The sequence below is a fragment of the Cynocephalus volans genome, chromosome 10 (assembly GCF_027409185.1).
Source record: "Cynocephalus volans isolate mCynVol1 chromosome 10, mCynVol1.pri, whole genome shotgun sequence".
Lineage (NCBI taxonomy): Eukaryota > Metazoa > Chordata > Mammalia > Dermoptera > Cynocephalidae > Cynocephalus > Cynocephalus volans.
This window is the reverse complement of record NC_084469.1, coordinates 31,424,296-31,439,284: the sequence shown is the minus strand read 5'-3', so window position 1 is coordinate 31,439,284 and position 14,989 is coordinate 31,424,296. Positions and strand designations below refer to the sequence as shown.

General features: G+C 38.3%; 1 protein-coding gene and 1 pseudogene across 2 annotated transcripts in view; one reads left to right on the top strand and one right to left on the bottom strand.

Annotated features, from left to right (window-relative positions):
• The window catches only part of ANKFY1 (ankyrin repeat and FYVE domain containing 1), a 106,411-nt gene that overhangs the window by 44,314 nt on the left and 47,108 nt on the right, over positions 1–14,989 (top strand). For both annotated transcript variants that reach the window (XR_010024565.1, XM_063109127.1), the window contains exon 4: positions 12,193–12,328. Coding sequence is in view for 1 of the 2 variants with exons in the window: in XM_063109127.1 (XP_062965197.1) it covers positions 12,193–12,328 (136 nt within the window). In the remaining variant the exon portion in view is untranslated. The remainder of the gene's footprint in view (positions 1–12,192; positions 12,329–14,989) is intronic.
• LOC134389380 (voltage-dependent anion-selective channel protein 1-like) lies at positions 4,349–5,198 on the bottom strand (annotated as a pseudogene).

Sequence of the window (14,989 nt, the reverse complement as noted above, 5' to 3'; positions counted from 1 at the left end):
TCATGGTATATCTTTTTTCGTCAGTTTACTTTCAACTTGTCTGTGACTTTAAAGTGTGTCCTTCAAGTGCAGCATATAGTAGGGTCTTGCTGTTTTTATCTCTGCTTTTTTTTTTTTTTTGCCTGTCACCAAGCATTAAGTTTATTTTTATTTATTTATTTTTAAAAATTTTTATTGGATCATAATTGATTATACGTATTTTTGGGATTTAATGTTGAGATATGTTGATGAAATCAATATTACTAGCATATGTATTGTTATAAATCGTACTTATTCTTTATGCCCCTCGTCCAATTTCTCCCCATCCCCCTCTCCCTCCCCTTTCCCCCTCTAATTACCCTAGATTTCTTCTCTCCTTCTGAAAGAGTAATGGTTACTCTATTGATTTGTTGCCTAGATGATCTGTCCAACGCTGAGAGGTGTGTTCAGTTCCCCCAATATTATCGAAGAGCCGATGCTGCTTCTGTCACTCTGGAATGGGCTTGTGGAGAGAAATATCTTCTTCGTTTCTTTGGTCTCTATTCGTGACTCTCTTTTTGTCAGTGCACTCCAGTGGCTGGCAGACCATCTGCGTGGTGGTTGTGGTGTGAAGCCGCTTTTGTGGCAGCCATGGTTATTGTGGTTGCTGTGGTGGGCCACCCACATGGAGGTGATGTTTTTGATATGCTCCTTGGTGGTGTGCCTGGTTGTGGGAGGAGGGTCTGGTCTCCAGCTCCATGCCTTGGGTCCCCGAGCAGGCCCCAAGGTGCTGGTGGTGTGCCTGGGCAGGAACTAATTTTTTGTCCTTTGCTTACTTCTGAAGTGGGGGAACTTCCTGTTGGGACCAGTACTTGAGCTCTGTGGTTGAGCTAAATTGCTGCTTTGCTGCTGCTTCCCTAGGGAAGGCTTTTTGTGCAGCTCAGGTTTTAATGGTTGACTTTATAGATACTTCCAGGTCTAGTGAGATCCAGTGCACCTGGGTTGTAGAAACACTGATCTGAGCCTGAGTCTTTTTATCAAACTGCACCCCATGCAATTCTATATTCCTGACCAGTTTCCTCTGAATGGTCCTACGCTGAGTGGGGGGCAGATCAGCTGTCCTTGCTGTGCCCCAGTGTTCCCCTGGTGGGCCTGTTTCCCCCACCACCCATGCTGGAAATACTTTCCATGGGACAGGCTGTGCACTGGTCCCTTGTGATGATTCACTGGCCTCTGAGTGGCTCCTTTTTTTCAGTTGTTGTGGCTACTTGCTCCTATGTGGGTCCACAGGAACCCTATTAGTGTTCTTGCTGGCCTGGGGGCCACTATGACCCTCTTCTCCCCTGCTGCCTCCAAGCAACTCCATCCAAAGGGCACAGCTGCAGCTTTTGCAGGTTCCTGCTCCATGCACACAGCAGCTCCAGCCTTAAAGTGGCCATGGCTCAAAATGGTCAGAGTGGTTTTTTCTTTCTCTCATCGTAGCTTCTCCTGCCTTCATGCACTCTGTCTCTGCTACTCTTCCCCTGAGCTCTAGTGGCCCCAGCTTGGCTGTTGTTGCTTTTTTATAGTTGTAAATTGGTTGATTTATGGGAGAGAGTGACGCTGGGGACCATCTATTTTGCTGTCTTGACCAGAAGCCCTATCTCTCCTTTTTAACTGGAGTGTTTAGGCCATTAATATTTAATTTGATTATTTTTATGATGAAGGCTACCATTTTATGTTTTTACTGTTTGTTCTTTTTTTCCTTTTTACTTTCTTTTTTTTTTTTTTTTTTGTCTTTTTCGTGGCCGGCGCTCAGCCAGTGAGTGCACTGGACAGTCCTATATAGGATCCGAACCTGCGGCGGGAGCGTCGCTGCACTCCCAGCGCCGCACTCTCCTGAGTGCGCCACGGGCTCGGCCCTGTTCTTTTTTTCAATGTGTTCTTTTTCTTGCCTTCTTTTGAATAATATGAATATTTAGTATTACATTTTAATTTAATTTGGGGTTTTTTGTTTGTTTTTATAAAGTCAAGGAATTTTATTTCCTGAGGTCATGACACAGGAAGTCAACTCCTAGCCACAGCTGCAGAGCTCCTGTAATGAAGGTCAGAGTGCTGACATGCTGGGTGGACCAGGAAGCTGGAGTCTGTGTTATCTTATCACGAAATGCTCAATTACCAACCTTTGTTTAGTATTTAAAACAGTGGAGGGCCTGTCCCAGAGCAAGTCAGAGAACAGATCTTGAGCAGGTGCTGGGTACCAACCAGGCCCAGAGAAGTGGACACACACGTAGCCGGCTGCACCAGGCTTCACTGTGAGACCTTGGGAAGGGGGAAGAGTATCAGCAGTTTACGAAGGTCCAGCCGCTGGGTTAGATTGAGACAAACCATTGTGTGGTTGGGTTCGGGTCAGCAGGTTGGAGAGGTTTCTGCTTTTTGATCATTATTGTTTGGGGCCCTAAAGGAGGGTCTTGGGGGCCACCTGAGCCCCAAAGCTGGGAAATTGCTCCGAAATTATGTTTTTACTGTTTGTTCTATTTTTCAGTCTGTTCTTTTTCTTGCCTTCTTTTGAATAATATGAATATTTAGTGTTATATTTTAATTTAATTTATATATTATTTTTTTTTACTTTATCTCTTTGTGTTACTGTTTAACTGTTGTTCTAGGGCAAGGTTCCTCAACCTTGGCACTATTGACATTTTGGTCTAGATAATTCTTTGTTGTGGAAGATTTCTTGTGGTCATAGGATAATTCTCCAATATGAACTTGGCTATAGTCACTCTTTCCCAGGTATAGCTCATAGAAAAATTGTTGTAGTCCCTGCCATCATTGCCATAGTACCAGAAAGTGATTGTGAAGAGAAGTCCCATGACAGCTGTCTGCAAACTGGATGCTAGTAGTGTGGCTCAGTCCAAGTCTGAAGGCCTCAGAACCAGGGAAGCTGATGGTGTCCTTGGTGTATGTCCTGGAACCCAAAAGCTGAAGAATTTTGAGCTCTGATGTCCATGGACAGGGGAGAATGATGCCAATATCACGCCCCCAGTTTTGACAACCAAAAGTATTTCTGGGTATTGCTAAATGTCTCTTGGGGGTCAAAATTGCACTGGTTAAGAACCACTGCTCTAGGGATTACTGTCTGTCTATCCACTTATCTATCTAACTACACACATTAACACCCCCATAACCTTTTATAGTATATTTGTATATTTATAATGTATAGTCTATAGTCTATTATGCTATATCATGTAAAATGTAAAAATCTTGCAGCCTTGCATACAGGTCTCTTTAATACCTCCACCACTGACCTTTATATTATAATTGTCATACATACTACATCTACATATGTTGAAAATTCCAGTGTTTTAGTTTTTGCTTTTAATAGTCATACATACTTTAACAGACTTAAGAGAATAAAAAGTGTTTTATATGAGGGTACTTCAGAAAGTTTGCGGAAAAATAGAATTAGAAGATAATACAAATCTTTCCACAAACTTTTTGAAGCACACTTGTATTTACTCACATATTTTCTTTTTGTTTGTTTGTTTGTTGTTGAGGTTTCAATACTTTGTTCAAGTTTTATTTTAAGGTATGTTAATTACAGCATCTGAGGGATCTAATTCCACACAAAATAGAAGATTCTAAAATGTACCCATTAACTGTTAAAAAATAAACTGAATGATAAGAATACAGCAAAAGTCCAATTTGGATTCCAAGTGTTGTCACCATGTGATTACAACCACACAGGCTCTTCCCAGCTTGTAGCTGGAGCATCTAGAAGCTATTTCATACTCTGGTGCAAAGGTAAAAAAACACAACACAAGAGGGAATTAAGTCCTGAATTATTAGCTTCATCATATCCATCCTCTTCACCCCAAAACGGCACAGAAGAAACAGCAACCACACTCTACAGACTGCTTTTGTTGTAAGGGAAATGATGATGGACTGGGGTGGAAACAGGTCTTGAAAATTGTCTTAAAAAGTCCCTCTCAGATGAGTTTGTACATGTCATTAAGTAGTGAGCCTCTCTCATCAATTAGGGTTAGGAAACCAAGGTTCAATTTTCAGGAAGTCACTATTTCATTCATTTACTCAATCTGAATTTACTAAGTGCCTATACATTATCAACTTCCACTTGTAGCCATTTCTAGATAAAAAAAAGAAACCTGGCATCTCTAGAAGGGTCACCAAGTTCCCCCAAGTCTACAACAAAGAGGACCTTTTTTTGGAATCGGGTTTCTTCTGTATTTCTGAAAGGGTGACACCTTAATGCTGAATCATCTTTAACGTGGACATCTAACATGGTATTTAACAATATTTGCATCCTAGACATACAACATTAAAAGACACACTAAATTCTGAAGGTAGCTATAGTGCAAAATAGTTTAAATTTAAATGATTGTACAGTATTCATTTATGCTTGAAATTCCAATCCTAGACCAAGCTTGTAGCCATTGGCATTGATGTTCTTGCCGTCCAGCAAAGCTGACAGTGTCAGTTTGATACCTTGCTTTAGGGTCTGAGTATATCCTAAACCTATCAGGCTGGAGTTGTTCACTTTAGCTAAGAACCAGGTGCCAGGGTCTGATATTTGGCTGCTATTCTGAAGCAAAGGGTTACTGTTTCCTGCTGTGTCCAGCAAGATTAACAGTGATCTCCAACTTCTTGTTCACCTTCTGGTAAATGGAGCCACCAAATTCTGTCTTATCATTCACATTAGTGTGAAGCTGGAATTCATCAGTCTTATAGCCAACCACAAAGTTGCTCTGGGTCACTCAGTACTTTGCGGTCTCAAAATTCATCTGGCAGCCAGCCAGCTAACCCTCATAACCTGTCACTTAGAGTGCCCCGGCTCGAAGGCCCAGCAATGTCGAAATCATGTTGCAGCCCAGGCTGATGTGCTCCCACTTGTTTCCTGTCTTGGTGTTAGCATTTTTTTCCCCCAGTGTTAGGTGAGAAGGATAAATCAAAGGTCATCTTCAGTACATGTGCAAGCTGATCTTCCCCAGTAATCCCAGTGTCTATTGTGTTGACCATGTTCCATTTCTCTACAAGTGTGAGGCCATATTCTGTCCATCTGTACTTGGTTTCCAGACTGCTCATCACTTTGGTGGTATCAGTGTTGGCTGAGCCTGAATTAGTAAATTCCAATCCATTCTGAGATTTTGTTTTCAGATCAAGTCTTATTAAGCCAAATCCATAGCCTTTAGTGAAGACATCCCTGGCAGATTTGCAAGATCGGCATATGTGGAAGGCACAGCCATTTTCTGCTCAGAGGCATAGGCAGAGGCGGCCAGCAATGGTGCCAAGGAACTTTGCTCAGATATTTTTATTTCTGCTGTTCTTCCTTCATTCTTGAAGATCCAGATTTTCGTCTAGTATCATTTTCCTTCAGCCTGAAGAACTTCTTTTAGCATTTCGTATAGAGAAAATCTGCTGGTGACAAATTCTCTTCCTTTATCTGAGTTTGTCTTTATTTTGTCTTCATTTCTAAAGTATATTTTTCTGGATATAGAAACCCGAATTGACAGGTTTTTATTTTCAGCACTTTAAAGATACTGTTCCACTTGTGTTCTGGCCTCCTTGGTTTCTGATGAGAAACTGGTGGTTATTAGAATCATTCCCCTGTATGTAATGTCATTTTTCTCTAGTCATTTTCAAGACTTCTTCCTTCTTTTAAAAATTTTTTTATTTTTAATTGTGGTAAAATGTAAAATTTACAATCTTGAACATTTTTAGGTGTACAGTTCGGTAGTGTTAAGTATATTCACATTATTCTGCAGTCATTCTCTAGAACTTTTTCATCTTGTAGAACTGGAACTCTGTATCCATTAAACAGCAGTTTTGTATTTCCCCTGCCCCTAGCCCGAACCATTATACTTTCCTGTTTTTATGAATTTGACTTTTTTTTTTTTGGTGGCTGGCTGGTACAGGGATCGTACTCTGGACCTTGGTGTTATCAGCACCACACTCTAATCAACTGAGCTAACCAGCCAGCCCCTTCTATGAATTTGACTACTTTAAATACCTCATATAAGTGGAATCATACAGTATTTATCTTTTTGTTACTAGCTTATTTCACTTAGCATAACATCTTCAAGGTTCATCCATCTTGTAGCATGTATCAGAATTTCCATCCCTTTTAAGGATGAATAATCTTCCATTGTGTCCATATACTACATTTCATTCATCCACTTGGATTCGTTATCATCTGTATATGACATTTGTATTGCTTCTACATTTTGGCTATTGTGGAATAATGCTGCTATAAACAAGGGTGTACAAATAGCTCTTTGAGACTCTGCTTTCAATTCTTTTGCATATATTATACCCAGCAGTGGAATTGCTACAGTAATTCTATTTTTAATTTGTTTTAGGAACTGTCATACTGTTTTCCATAGTGACTGCCATTTTACATCCCACCAACAATGTATAGGGTTCTAATTTCTCTGCATCCTTACCAACGCTTGTTATTTTATTTTTTTATAATGGCCATCCTAATGGGTGTGAGGTGGTTGAGATTTTTTCTTTATGGTTAGTTTTCAGCAATTTGATGATGATGTGTCTAGATATGATTTTTTTCTTGTTTGGAGTTCACTCATCTTCTTGAATCTATAAACTTATGTCTTTCACCAAATTAGGAAAGTTTCTTTCTTTTTTTCTTTTTTTTTTTTAAAGAGCAGAGATTTATTTCCTACAGCTCTGGAGGCTGGGAAGTCCAAGATCAAGGGGCCCATATCTGGCAAGGGCTTTTGTGCTGTGTGATTTCATGGTGGAAGGTAGAAAGGCAAGAGAAGGCAGCGGGGGTGGGAGGGGACACACACTTTTTATAATGAACCCACTCCCACAATAATTGCATTAATCCATTTGTGAGGCACAGCCCTCAGGGCCTAATCACCGCTCATTAAGCTCTACTAGGAAAGTCCTTGACTATCATTTCTTCAAATATTTTTCTTCTCTTCAAATAACATATGTAGTAGACCTTTCGTTACTGTCCCACAGGTCTCTTTCAGTCTTTTTTTCCCCCTCATCTTTTTTCTCTCTTTAGATTGAATAATTCCTTTTTTTTTTTTTTTTTGTCTTTTTCGTGACGGGCACTCAGCCAGTGAGTGCACTGGCCATTCCTATATAGGATCCGAACCCGCGGCGGGAGCGTCGCCATGCTCCCAGCGCCGCACTCTCCCGAGTACGCCACAGGCTCGGCCCTAGATTGAATAATTTCTATTGATCTACAAGTTCACTGACTTTTTCTGCTGCTATATTAATTCTGCTGTTGAGCTCATCGAGTGCATTTTTATTACACATTTTGTATTTTTCAGGTCTATTACTCCTGTTTGTTGTTTTTTTATAGTTTATTTGCTAAAAAAAAAAAAAATTTTTTTTTTTTTTGGTGGCTATGATGCTGGAGGAGAAGGGGTCAAGGAAGGCCCAATAGGCAGCCTCTACCCACCCTATCCTCTTACCACGTTCTTGACTGCCACAGGGTAGAGTCACAGTAGAAAGTGAGAACAGGTTTAATGTAATGTATAAGTACAGATTTCACAGAGAGAGTGCGGCCTAGCTCCAGAGACTGAGCAGGGCTTGCACCACGTTTAACACAAAAGTAAGAGATACACATTTACAGACAAAGCTAAGCTGGCTGCCCCAGAGTGAATAGCAGCTTGCTAAAGGCAAGTTGATACAAAAAAAAAGAAATACACAACTCAAATGAAGTGCGAGTTGGCTTCAGGAGAGTGAGCAAAAACCCCACTTTCTGTGGGATTCAATTTTTATAGTTTTACTGTCTAATACATATAAACTCTACTTTATTGAGCACGCTTGGCTATTAAGGCTTATATAACCCCTTTCTACTGAGAATGCCCAGCCACTGGATTTGCATAGGCCAGCCCCCAAGGTCTCAGTTTCCTGCCTGTTGGTGCCAAAAATAGGTCCAACCAGCAACAGTAACTCTTCTCTTGGGGAGCATCTAGAGGAGAGGCCTGAGACCTCAGGAAGTGGCTGGAAACCCAGAGGTCTGTCCTGAAACCCAAACCCAGGGAAACTGAGCACCTACTATCTCAGCTGGCCTGTATAGGGACCTAAACCCTTGACTTCAGTGTTATCAGTACCACGCTCTACCAAGTGAGCTACCTGGCCAGTCATGCTGCAAATTTCTCTTTTCAAGTTTATTTTCCTTTCACTCCTGGAGCGTAGTTATACTTGATGCTTTCAAGTCTTAGATATAATTCAACAACTGGGGTTGATTGTCCTTTCCCTTGAGGATTGGTCACATTTTTCTGGTTCTTTCTAGGTCAAATAATTTTGGATTGCATCTTGGACACTGTGCTATGTTCTGTGATGCTCCGTAGACTCCAGGTTCTGTATAAACCTTTGAAAAATGTTGAATCTCCTTAGGTTCAGACTGCAAGTTCTGTTTCACCTGTGGGTAAATTTTTAAATAGCCTTTCAGTTCTTAAAGCTGGGTTGGGACTGTTCGATGTGTGAGTAGCTGAGAAGTGAGCCTGAGGTTGTCTGGGTTCATACACAGAATTAGAAGATCTTCTCTGGCACTCTTCACTTTGGAATTCTCTCCTTATTCTTCAGTCTCCTGGGGCCTCTTTTCCTGGTTCATCTGCCTCATAAAGACCAGAGTTTTTATTGGAGCTGTAGCCATCCCCTTGGCCACTGCAGTTACTGGGTAGTTTCTTATTCTTTACTGTGGTTCACCTTCAGGGTAAACCCATAAGAGAGAGAAAAAAACAAAACTCATCCAGTGTGGTTCTTCTTCAAGTTTTGTCTCCCTCCACAATTCATCTGCTTTTGTTTACTTTTCCAAATCCTCAGGTGGTTGCTTTTTGTTACTCTATGTAGAATTTTTATCTAAAATCATTTAGAATTCTAAGGGTTGTTACACTGCAGTAATAGAACTATAATAGAGCTATATATATAACATAACAGAACTCTGTCTTTTTATTTCTTTTTGACTCAGTAATTATTGGGGTAATCCCAAGCAAACAGTATGATTTGAGATTTAATTTTATATCCAGGAGGTTATATTTAAGGGTGCATCTTTAAACTGACTAAAGAGGATGTTTTTACTGATAAAAGATTTTATGAATCAAAATCTTTTATGTAAAATAGATGAAAAAATAGTTGTAAACTCAAAGAGTATTTAAACTGCATCATGGTAGCAGATTTTAAACAGCTTTCTCAGCTTTTGACAGAATACATAGAGGATTTAAGAAATCACTAATTTACTCTGTATGCTTTCTTTAATGATTAATTGCATACATATTATGTTTGTTCTCATTCTTTTCAAATGTCTTATAAAACATGTATTTAAAACCAAATCAAAACAAAGCAAAAAACTAGGCCACGTCTTCTCCACAGTGTGTCTACATACATCCTGGACTACAGTAAAACAAAGTCTGAAATTTGGGTGTTATTTTTATTTTCATCCTTGAAGTCATAGATTTTCCCTGCTTCTGTCCTGTGCCTACTAGTTGGGGGTGGGGGGTGATGATTGCCTCTAGCTGCAGATACACCATGCAGGGCATGGAGGCCAACTGGTTTCTCTTCTGAGTCTACTCCTTTTAAAGAGAACTCCTAGTTTATGACTTTTTTTTTTTTTTTTTTTTTTTTTTTTAAAGATGACCGGTAAGGGGATCTTAACCCTTGACTTGGTGTTGTCAGCACCACGCTCAGCCAGTGAGCGAACCGGCCATCCCTATATGGGATCCGAACCCGGGGCCTTGGTGTTATCAGCACCGCACTCTCCTGAGTGAGCCACGGGCCGGCCCATGACTTTTATAACCACTTATTTAAGTAGACTGGAAGCAGATAGGCCACCTGATTTCCCTGAAAGTACATGATTGGAAGCACATACCCTCTTCTGGTTTGTTGTTCTCTGTCCACCCTTATACCACTGGCTGGTTAGTCTGAGTCGCAAAATGAATTTATTCTCAGTATATTTTGGCAATTAAGGGGGGAAGAGTTAAGGTAGGAAAGAGAGAGTTCGGAAATCACTTGAACCTCATTTTATTTGAAATATTCAGGCCTTGCAGGAAATCTCTGCTGAAGGTAGTTTAAACACACAACCCCCCCCCCCCCCCCCCATTATTTAGGTTTTGGTTTATTGGTTGATCAGGTCATGTTTATTCTTTTGGACAATTGATGGAGAGTTATTAAAGGAAATCAGCCAAATTTTGAAACAGACTTAAAGAAACTACTACAGGGTAAACGTTTAAGGGTGATGGTGGTGGGGATTCTCTCACTGGATAGCAATAAGCTATATGAGAGGAGAAGTATATATTTTGGCATTTTTGGAAACTCTGGACAAATCACATGGCCTACTTTTTTTTCTTTTCTTCATTAAGATAACTACTGAGTTATTAAAGGTAACTTAGAAATTCACCCTGCTTCCAAGATCTACTCTGTACATCTTAGACAGCTTGGTTAAAGTACCTCTTGTTTAAATAAATCTGATTAGCTTTGTCTCATTTTAAAATGTTTTCTCTTTCTTAAAACATTTTAAAAGTGCTATTCCTACATTACCGAATAAAAGAAGAAAGAAAAAGAAACTTTAGCATAATGACTATTTGTTATGCATTTTAGTGTATCTTCCATTTTTCTTTTTCATTATGCCCTTTTTTCCCCCCTTTTAATATCTGATTGTTTTAGGAGATGATGCTAGATTAATCTGGTTCAGGTAAATCAGGGGTCTTCAATTCCACTCATTTGATATTACTCCCTTCAAACCTCTCCTCCTCACTGTAGTTAGAAGAGAGGGGGTTAATCAGAACTAATCAGCTATTACCTATTTACTAAGTTAATAAAGTGTTCCTGGTCCGTGTACCTTTCCTAGGTAATCAAGAATTGAATATAGTTTGTTAAACCCTAGTGGGTGTCAAAATCACGTGGAGGACTTGTTAAGACACAAATGTTGGGCCCCGCCCCAGAGTTTCTGATTCAGTTTGTTTAGAGTAGGTCTGAGAATTAGGATTTCTAACAAGTTCCCAGATGGTGTTGATTCTGCTAGCCGAGAATCACACTTTGAGAACCACTGGCATAGATTATGATTTTAAGTGGTCCTGTGACCAATCACTCTTCTTATTCTGACTAATCAAGTGTTGACTCTAGTTGAAATAATAGTTTAGATATTTTATACTACAATTTTCATCCCATGCATTTCTCCAAGTTGCTCTATGGTATTTATCTTAACTTAAAAAAATTGAACAAGTAATGCATGTTTATTAAATAAAAATCAGGGGAAATAGTAAGCTAAAAGAAAAGTTAGTTATGCATTCTACCTGGGTTAATATTTTAGTGTGTATCCTTCCAGTCCCTTGATAGATAGACACACAAACTGTATATGGTGTGGTGTGTGCATATATATATAAACACCCACCCACATATATACATGCACACAAAAAATAGATAATGTTATATATGTGTTTTTAGCCTACTTTTTTTTTTTTTTTTTTTTTACTTGCCATGTAGTAAAGATCTTTTTATGTTGAACATAGGTCTACGTGAGGGGTCTTCAAAAAGTTCATGGAAAGATTTATATTATCTTTTAATTCTTTTTTCCATGAACTTTTTGAAGACCCCTCATATAGTTTAAATTGCTGCAGAATTTTCCAATGTGGATATATAATTTAATTTATTTAATTTGTTCTCTCCATTATTGGACTCTTAAGATTTTTGTCTCAGTTTTTCATTATTAAAAATAATACTACGGAGTATCTTAGTACATAAATTTCTCTGTATTTACACAGTTATTTTCTTAGGATAATAATCTACATTTACAATTGCTGTGTAAATGGTTATGCACTTTTTAAAATCTATGCTAGTCTGAGAGACAAAAATTTGTGTTCTAGTTTATATTTGGTTATTGGTAAGGTTTATTTATCTTTGTGAATTACCCATTTATATTCATTGCCCATTTTTCCATTGGGTGTCCATCTTTTCATTTTTATTTATATGATACTTTTATAAGAATGTTAACTCTTTGTCACGTTTCAAATATTTCCCCCAGTTATGTCTTTAGTAGTTGATTTCTCTTACCCACTGCCCCATGCAAAACTTTAAAATTTTTCTGGAGTCAGATGTTGCCTAGACTGCCTAGCTGCCACTTTTAATGGTTGAGTAATGTTTCTTTGGGTTGGGTGTACTGTAATTTACTTTATTAACCTCAAATTTTAGTGATCCTACATGAAGTCCTAAGTGTGTCATCCAGTGCTTTTTCAGTTTTTCTGTCTACTTTCTTTCTTTAACCAGATGCGAACCCTGAGGTAACAATGACAATGCTTCGCTGGATCTATACGGATGAGTTGGAGTTCAGAGAAGATGATGTGTTCCTGACAGAATTGATGAAACTAGCAAATCGGTTTCAGCTACAGCTCCTTAGGGAGAGGCAAGTCACAGCAGATATATTCAAGCACCTCAGATGGTGGTGACTGAGTTTTAATTATGCCAAGCTCTGGGAAAACAGCTTCTTCTGCTAATGTAAATAACTTTTGCAAGGTGTTCTTTAAAGGTGATAGTTGGGAGAGAATATATCTCCCTTGTTTTGTTTTATCTTGTAAGCTAAATTAAGCTTTCCTGTATTCTCTTTTCTTTCATTGGTCTATTACCTGAGCTTACATGATTGTGTAAACTGATAAATTGAATATGAAATAATATAATCCAGTTTCCAAACCCTCAATTTCCTTCTTGTTCTATTTCCTTTGACATTTTATTCTTCCTGATATATCCAGTTGATTGAAGTCTTTGGTCATACTCTATTTGTTGCAAACACATTAATACCTAAATTAATACATGAGAGTATGCTTTAGTACGTTTCATAGCCAGTGTTTCTGAGATCTCCCGTCATTTAAGTTATTGCTTTTTAGGTTCTCAAGGAGATACCTTGTTATGTTTTTTATATTGCATTTTCTCTATTGCTCTCCCAAGTTGGCATTTTAGCACAATAGAAAACAAAATGTTCACCAAATGATGTCAGGCAAAATACCCTTAAACATCTGTTGGAGATGTGGCTTCTTGGTAGTCAGCTTGGTTGATGGAGTGTCTTTTTATATCATTTAGTGATATTTTGTATTCCCTTGAGTGCATGAAGAAATGGCTTTTCTCCTGGGTGAGTAAAGGGATGGTTTCAGCCGTCAAGAGGCACTCCGCCCTATTTCTTTGTTGCCCTCAGAAAGCCAAGAGTGACTTTGCTACCTAGAGCTGCTTGCTCTGTTTTCCCTGGGATGGCCCACTGTACCCCACATGAATCAGTAGACGGGTTACTCCTCATACTCCATAATTGATGTGGGTTTGAGTACATTTTAATATCTAAATTGTTAACTTAAAGAAAAATTTTAAAAAAACTAAATATGTCCAAGATCTGCAGGCACATACAGTATTAGGTAATTAGCAAAGTTAACTTTACTGTTGAGTCCTTGCAATTAACTTTTTCGTTTGTTTATTTTGGTGAGTTTTTTAGCCATCTGAGAATGAAATGAAACTGGTTTTAATTAAATTGAGTGTGACTTACATCTTTATATTTTTTTCAGATTTCCTGAGCTTTCCACACTGGCCTTGTCAAACTTGCTTATAAATTAAATTTTTTTGATAAAAATTGGGAGTAGTTTAGATAATTGTAATCTGTGTAGTGGATTCTTTAATTAAAATGTTTGTTATTTATTGACTGATTAGGCTTCATAACCATCATCATTACCAGATGCTCAGTTCTGTACTGTTGGAGATGGGTATTAAGTTGTTGTCTGTCACGGCTTTTTTAAGAGCTGAGATGGAAGAGACCCAGGAGTGGATTCAATTGTTGACTTTTAAAGGGTCACAGAGTGCCCACTGTTGTCTGCAGGAGAAATTACACATTTTAGATAGTAAGTGAAAGGGTTCTGACAGGGCTCTGACAAATGTGTGCAGTTTCGTATGAAGCAGATGTTCCTTATTTTTGGCATGTAGGGATCTCAGTGGTTTTTGAATGCTATCACCAATTTGGTGAAAAGGAAGGGTTTTTTGATAAGTATTATCAGGAAGGCTTTTTAAAAAAATTTTTTTTATTTTTCTTTTTTGGCAGCTGGTCAGTGCAGGGATCCGAACCCTTTACCTTGCTATTATTAACACTGCGCTCTAACCAACTGAGCAAACCAGACAGCCTTTGATCCTTTTTTTTTATTAAAAAAAAGAGAATTAATAATGTATACAGAAAAATCGCAGTTAATATAATAATTTTCTTCCTAAAATATAATACAAGTTCAGAGTATTGTATTTGGAAAATCTAGAATGATATAAAGAAGAAATAAGTCATCTGTAATTCAACCACTGTTCACCATTCATTGTGTTTCCTGTCAGTAATTTTTCTATGTCTCATGTATACATGGGATTGATACAAAAACTAGATAAGGAATTTGTGGGAGGTTTAAATATATGCTTGATTTTGTACTTTAAGAATTAGGTTTATTGTTTTTGTGCATGTGTATCTGTTTTGTGCTCTAAAATTAAAATATGTTAAAAACAAAATTTCCTTCAGAGGAAAGTTAATTGTTCCTGCTACTTTTCAAAGAGAATATATGAACTGAGAATCTAAATTTTTAAGTAAGATTTCATATTCTTTGGTTTTGTAAATCATGCCAGTCACTATTTATAGGCTATCCAAATGGCATATGGCACCCTAGGGGTCCTAGAATTAGTGAAAATGAAATATCTGCCAGTTTTAACAAAAGATCTGTCCTTAAGAAACATAGTTGGGTCCCTTGGTGCAATTCGTTTGGCAGTAAAAAGGAGGAGAATGGAATTTTTAGATTCTAGGCATTTGTCTGTAAAAGTGCTTTGTAAAGTGGTCTACAAATGTGCGTCATTACTCCCTGAGATCATACCGTGTGTTAGGCTACCTGGTGTTAGGATGTTAGGATGGCACGATCACAAATATTTGTCATTGTAAAAGTGGTAAAAGTTTTGTATATCTGGAAAGATGATTTTTTCCCTGGAATGCTCACATTTCATAGCTGAGGTCAGGGTGACTGTCAAACATGTTGTGGTGTGGTATGAGTTTGGGGAAACCAATGATACA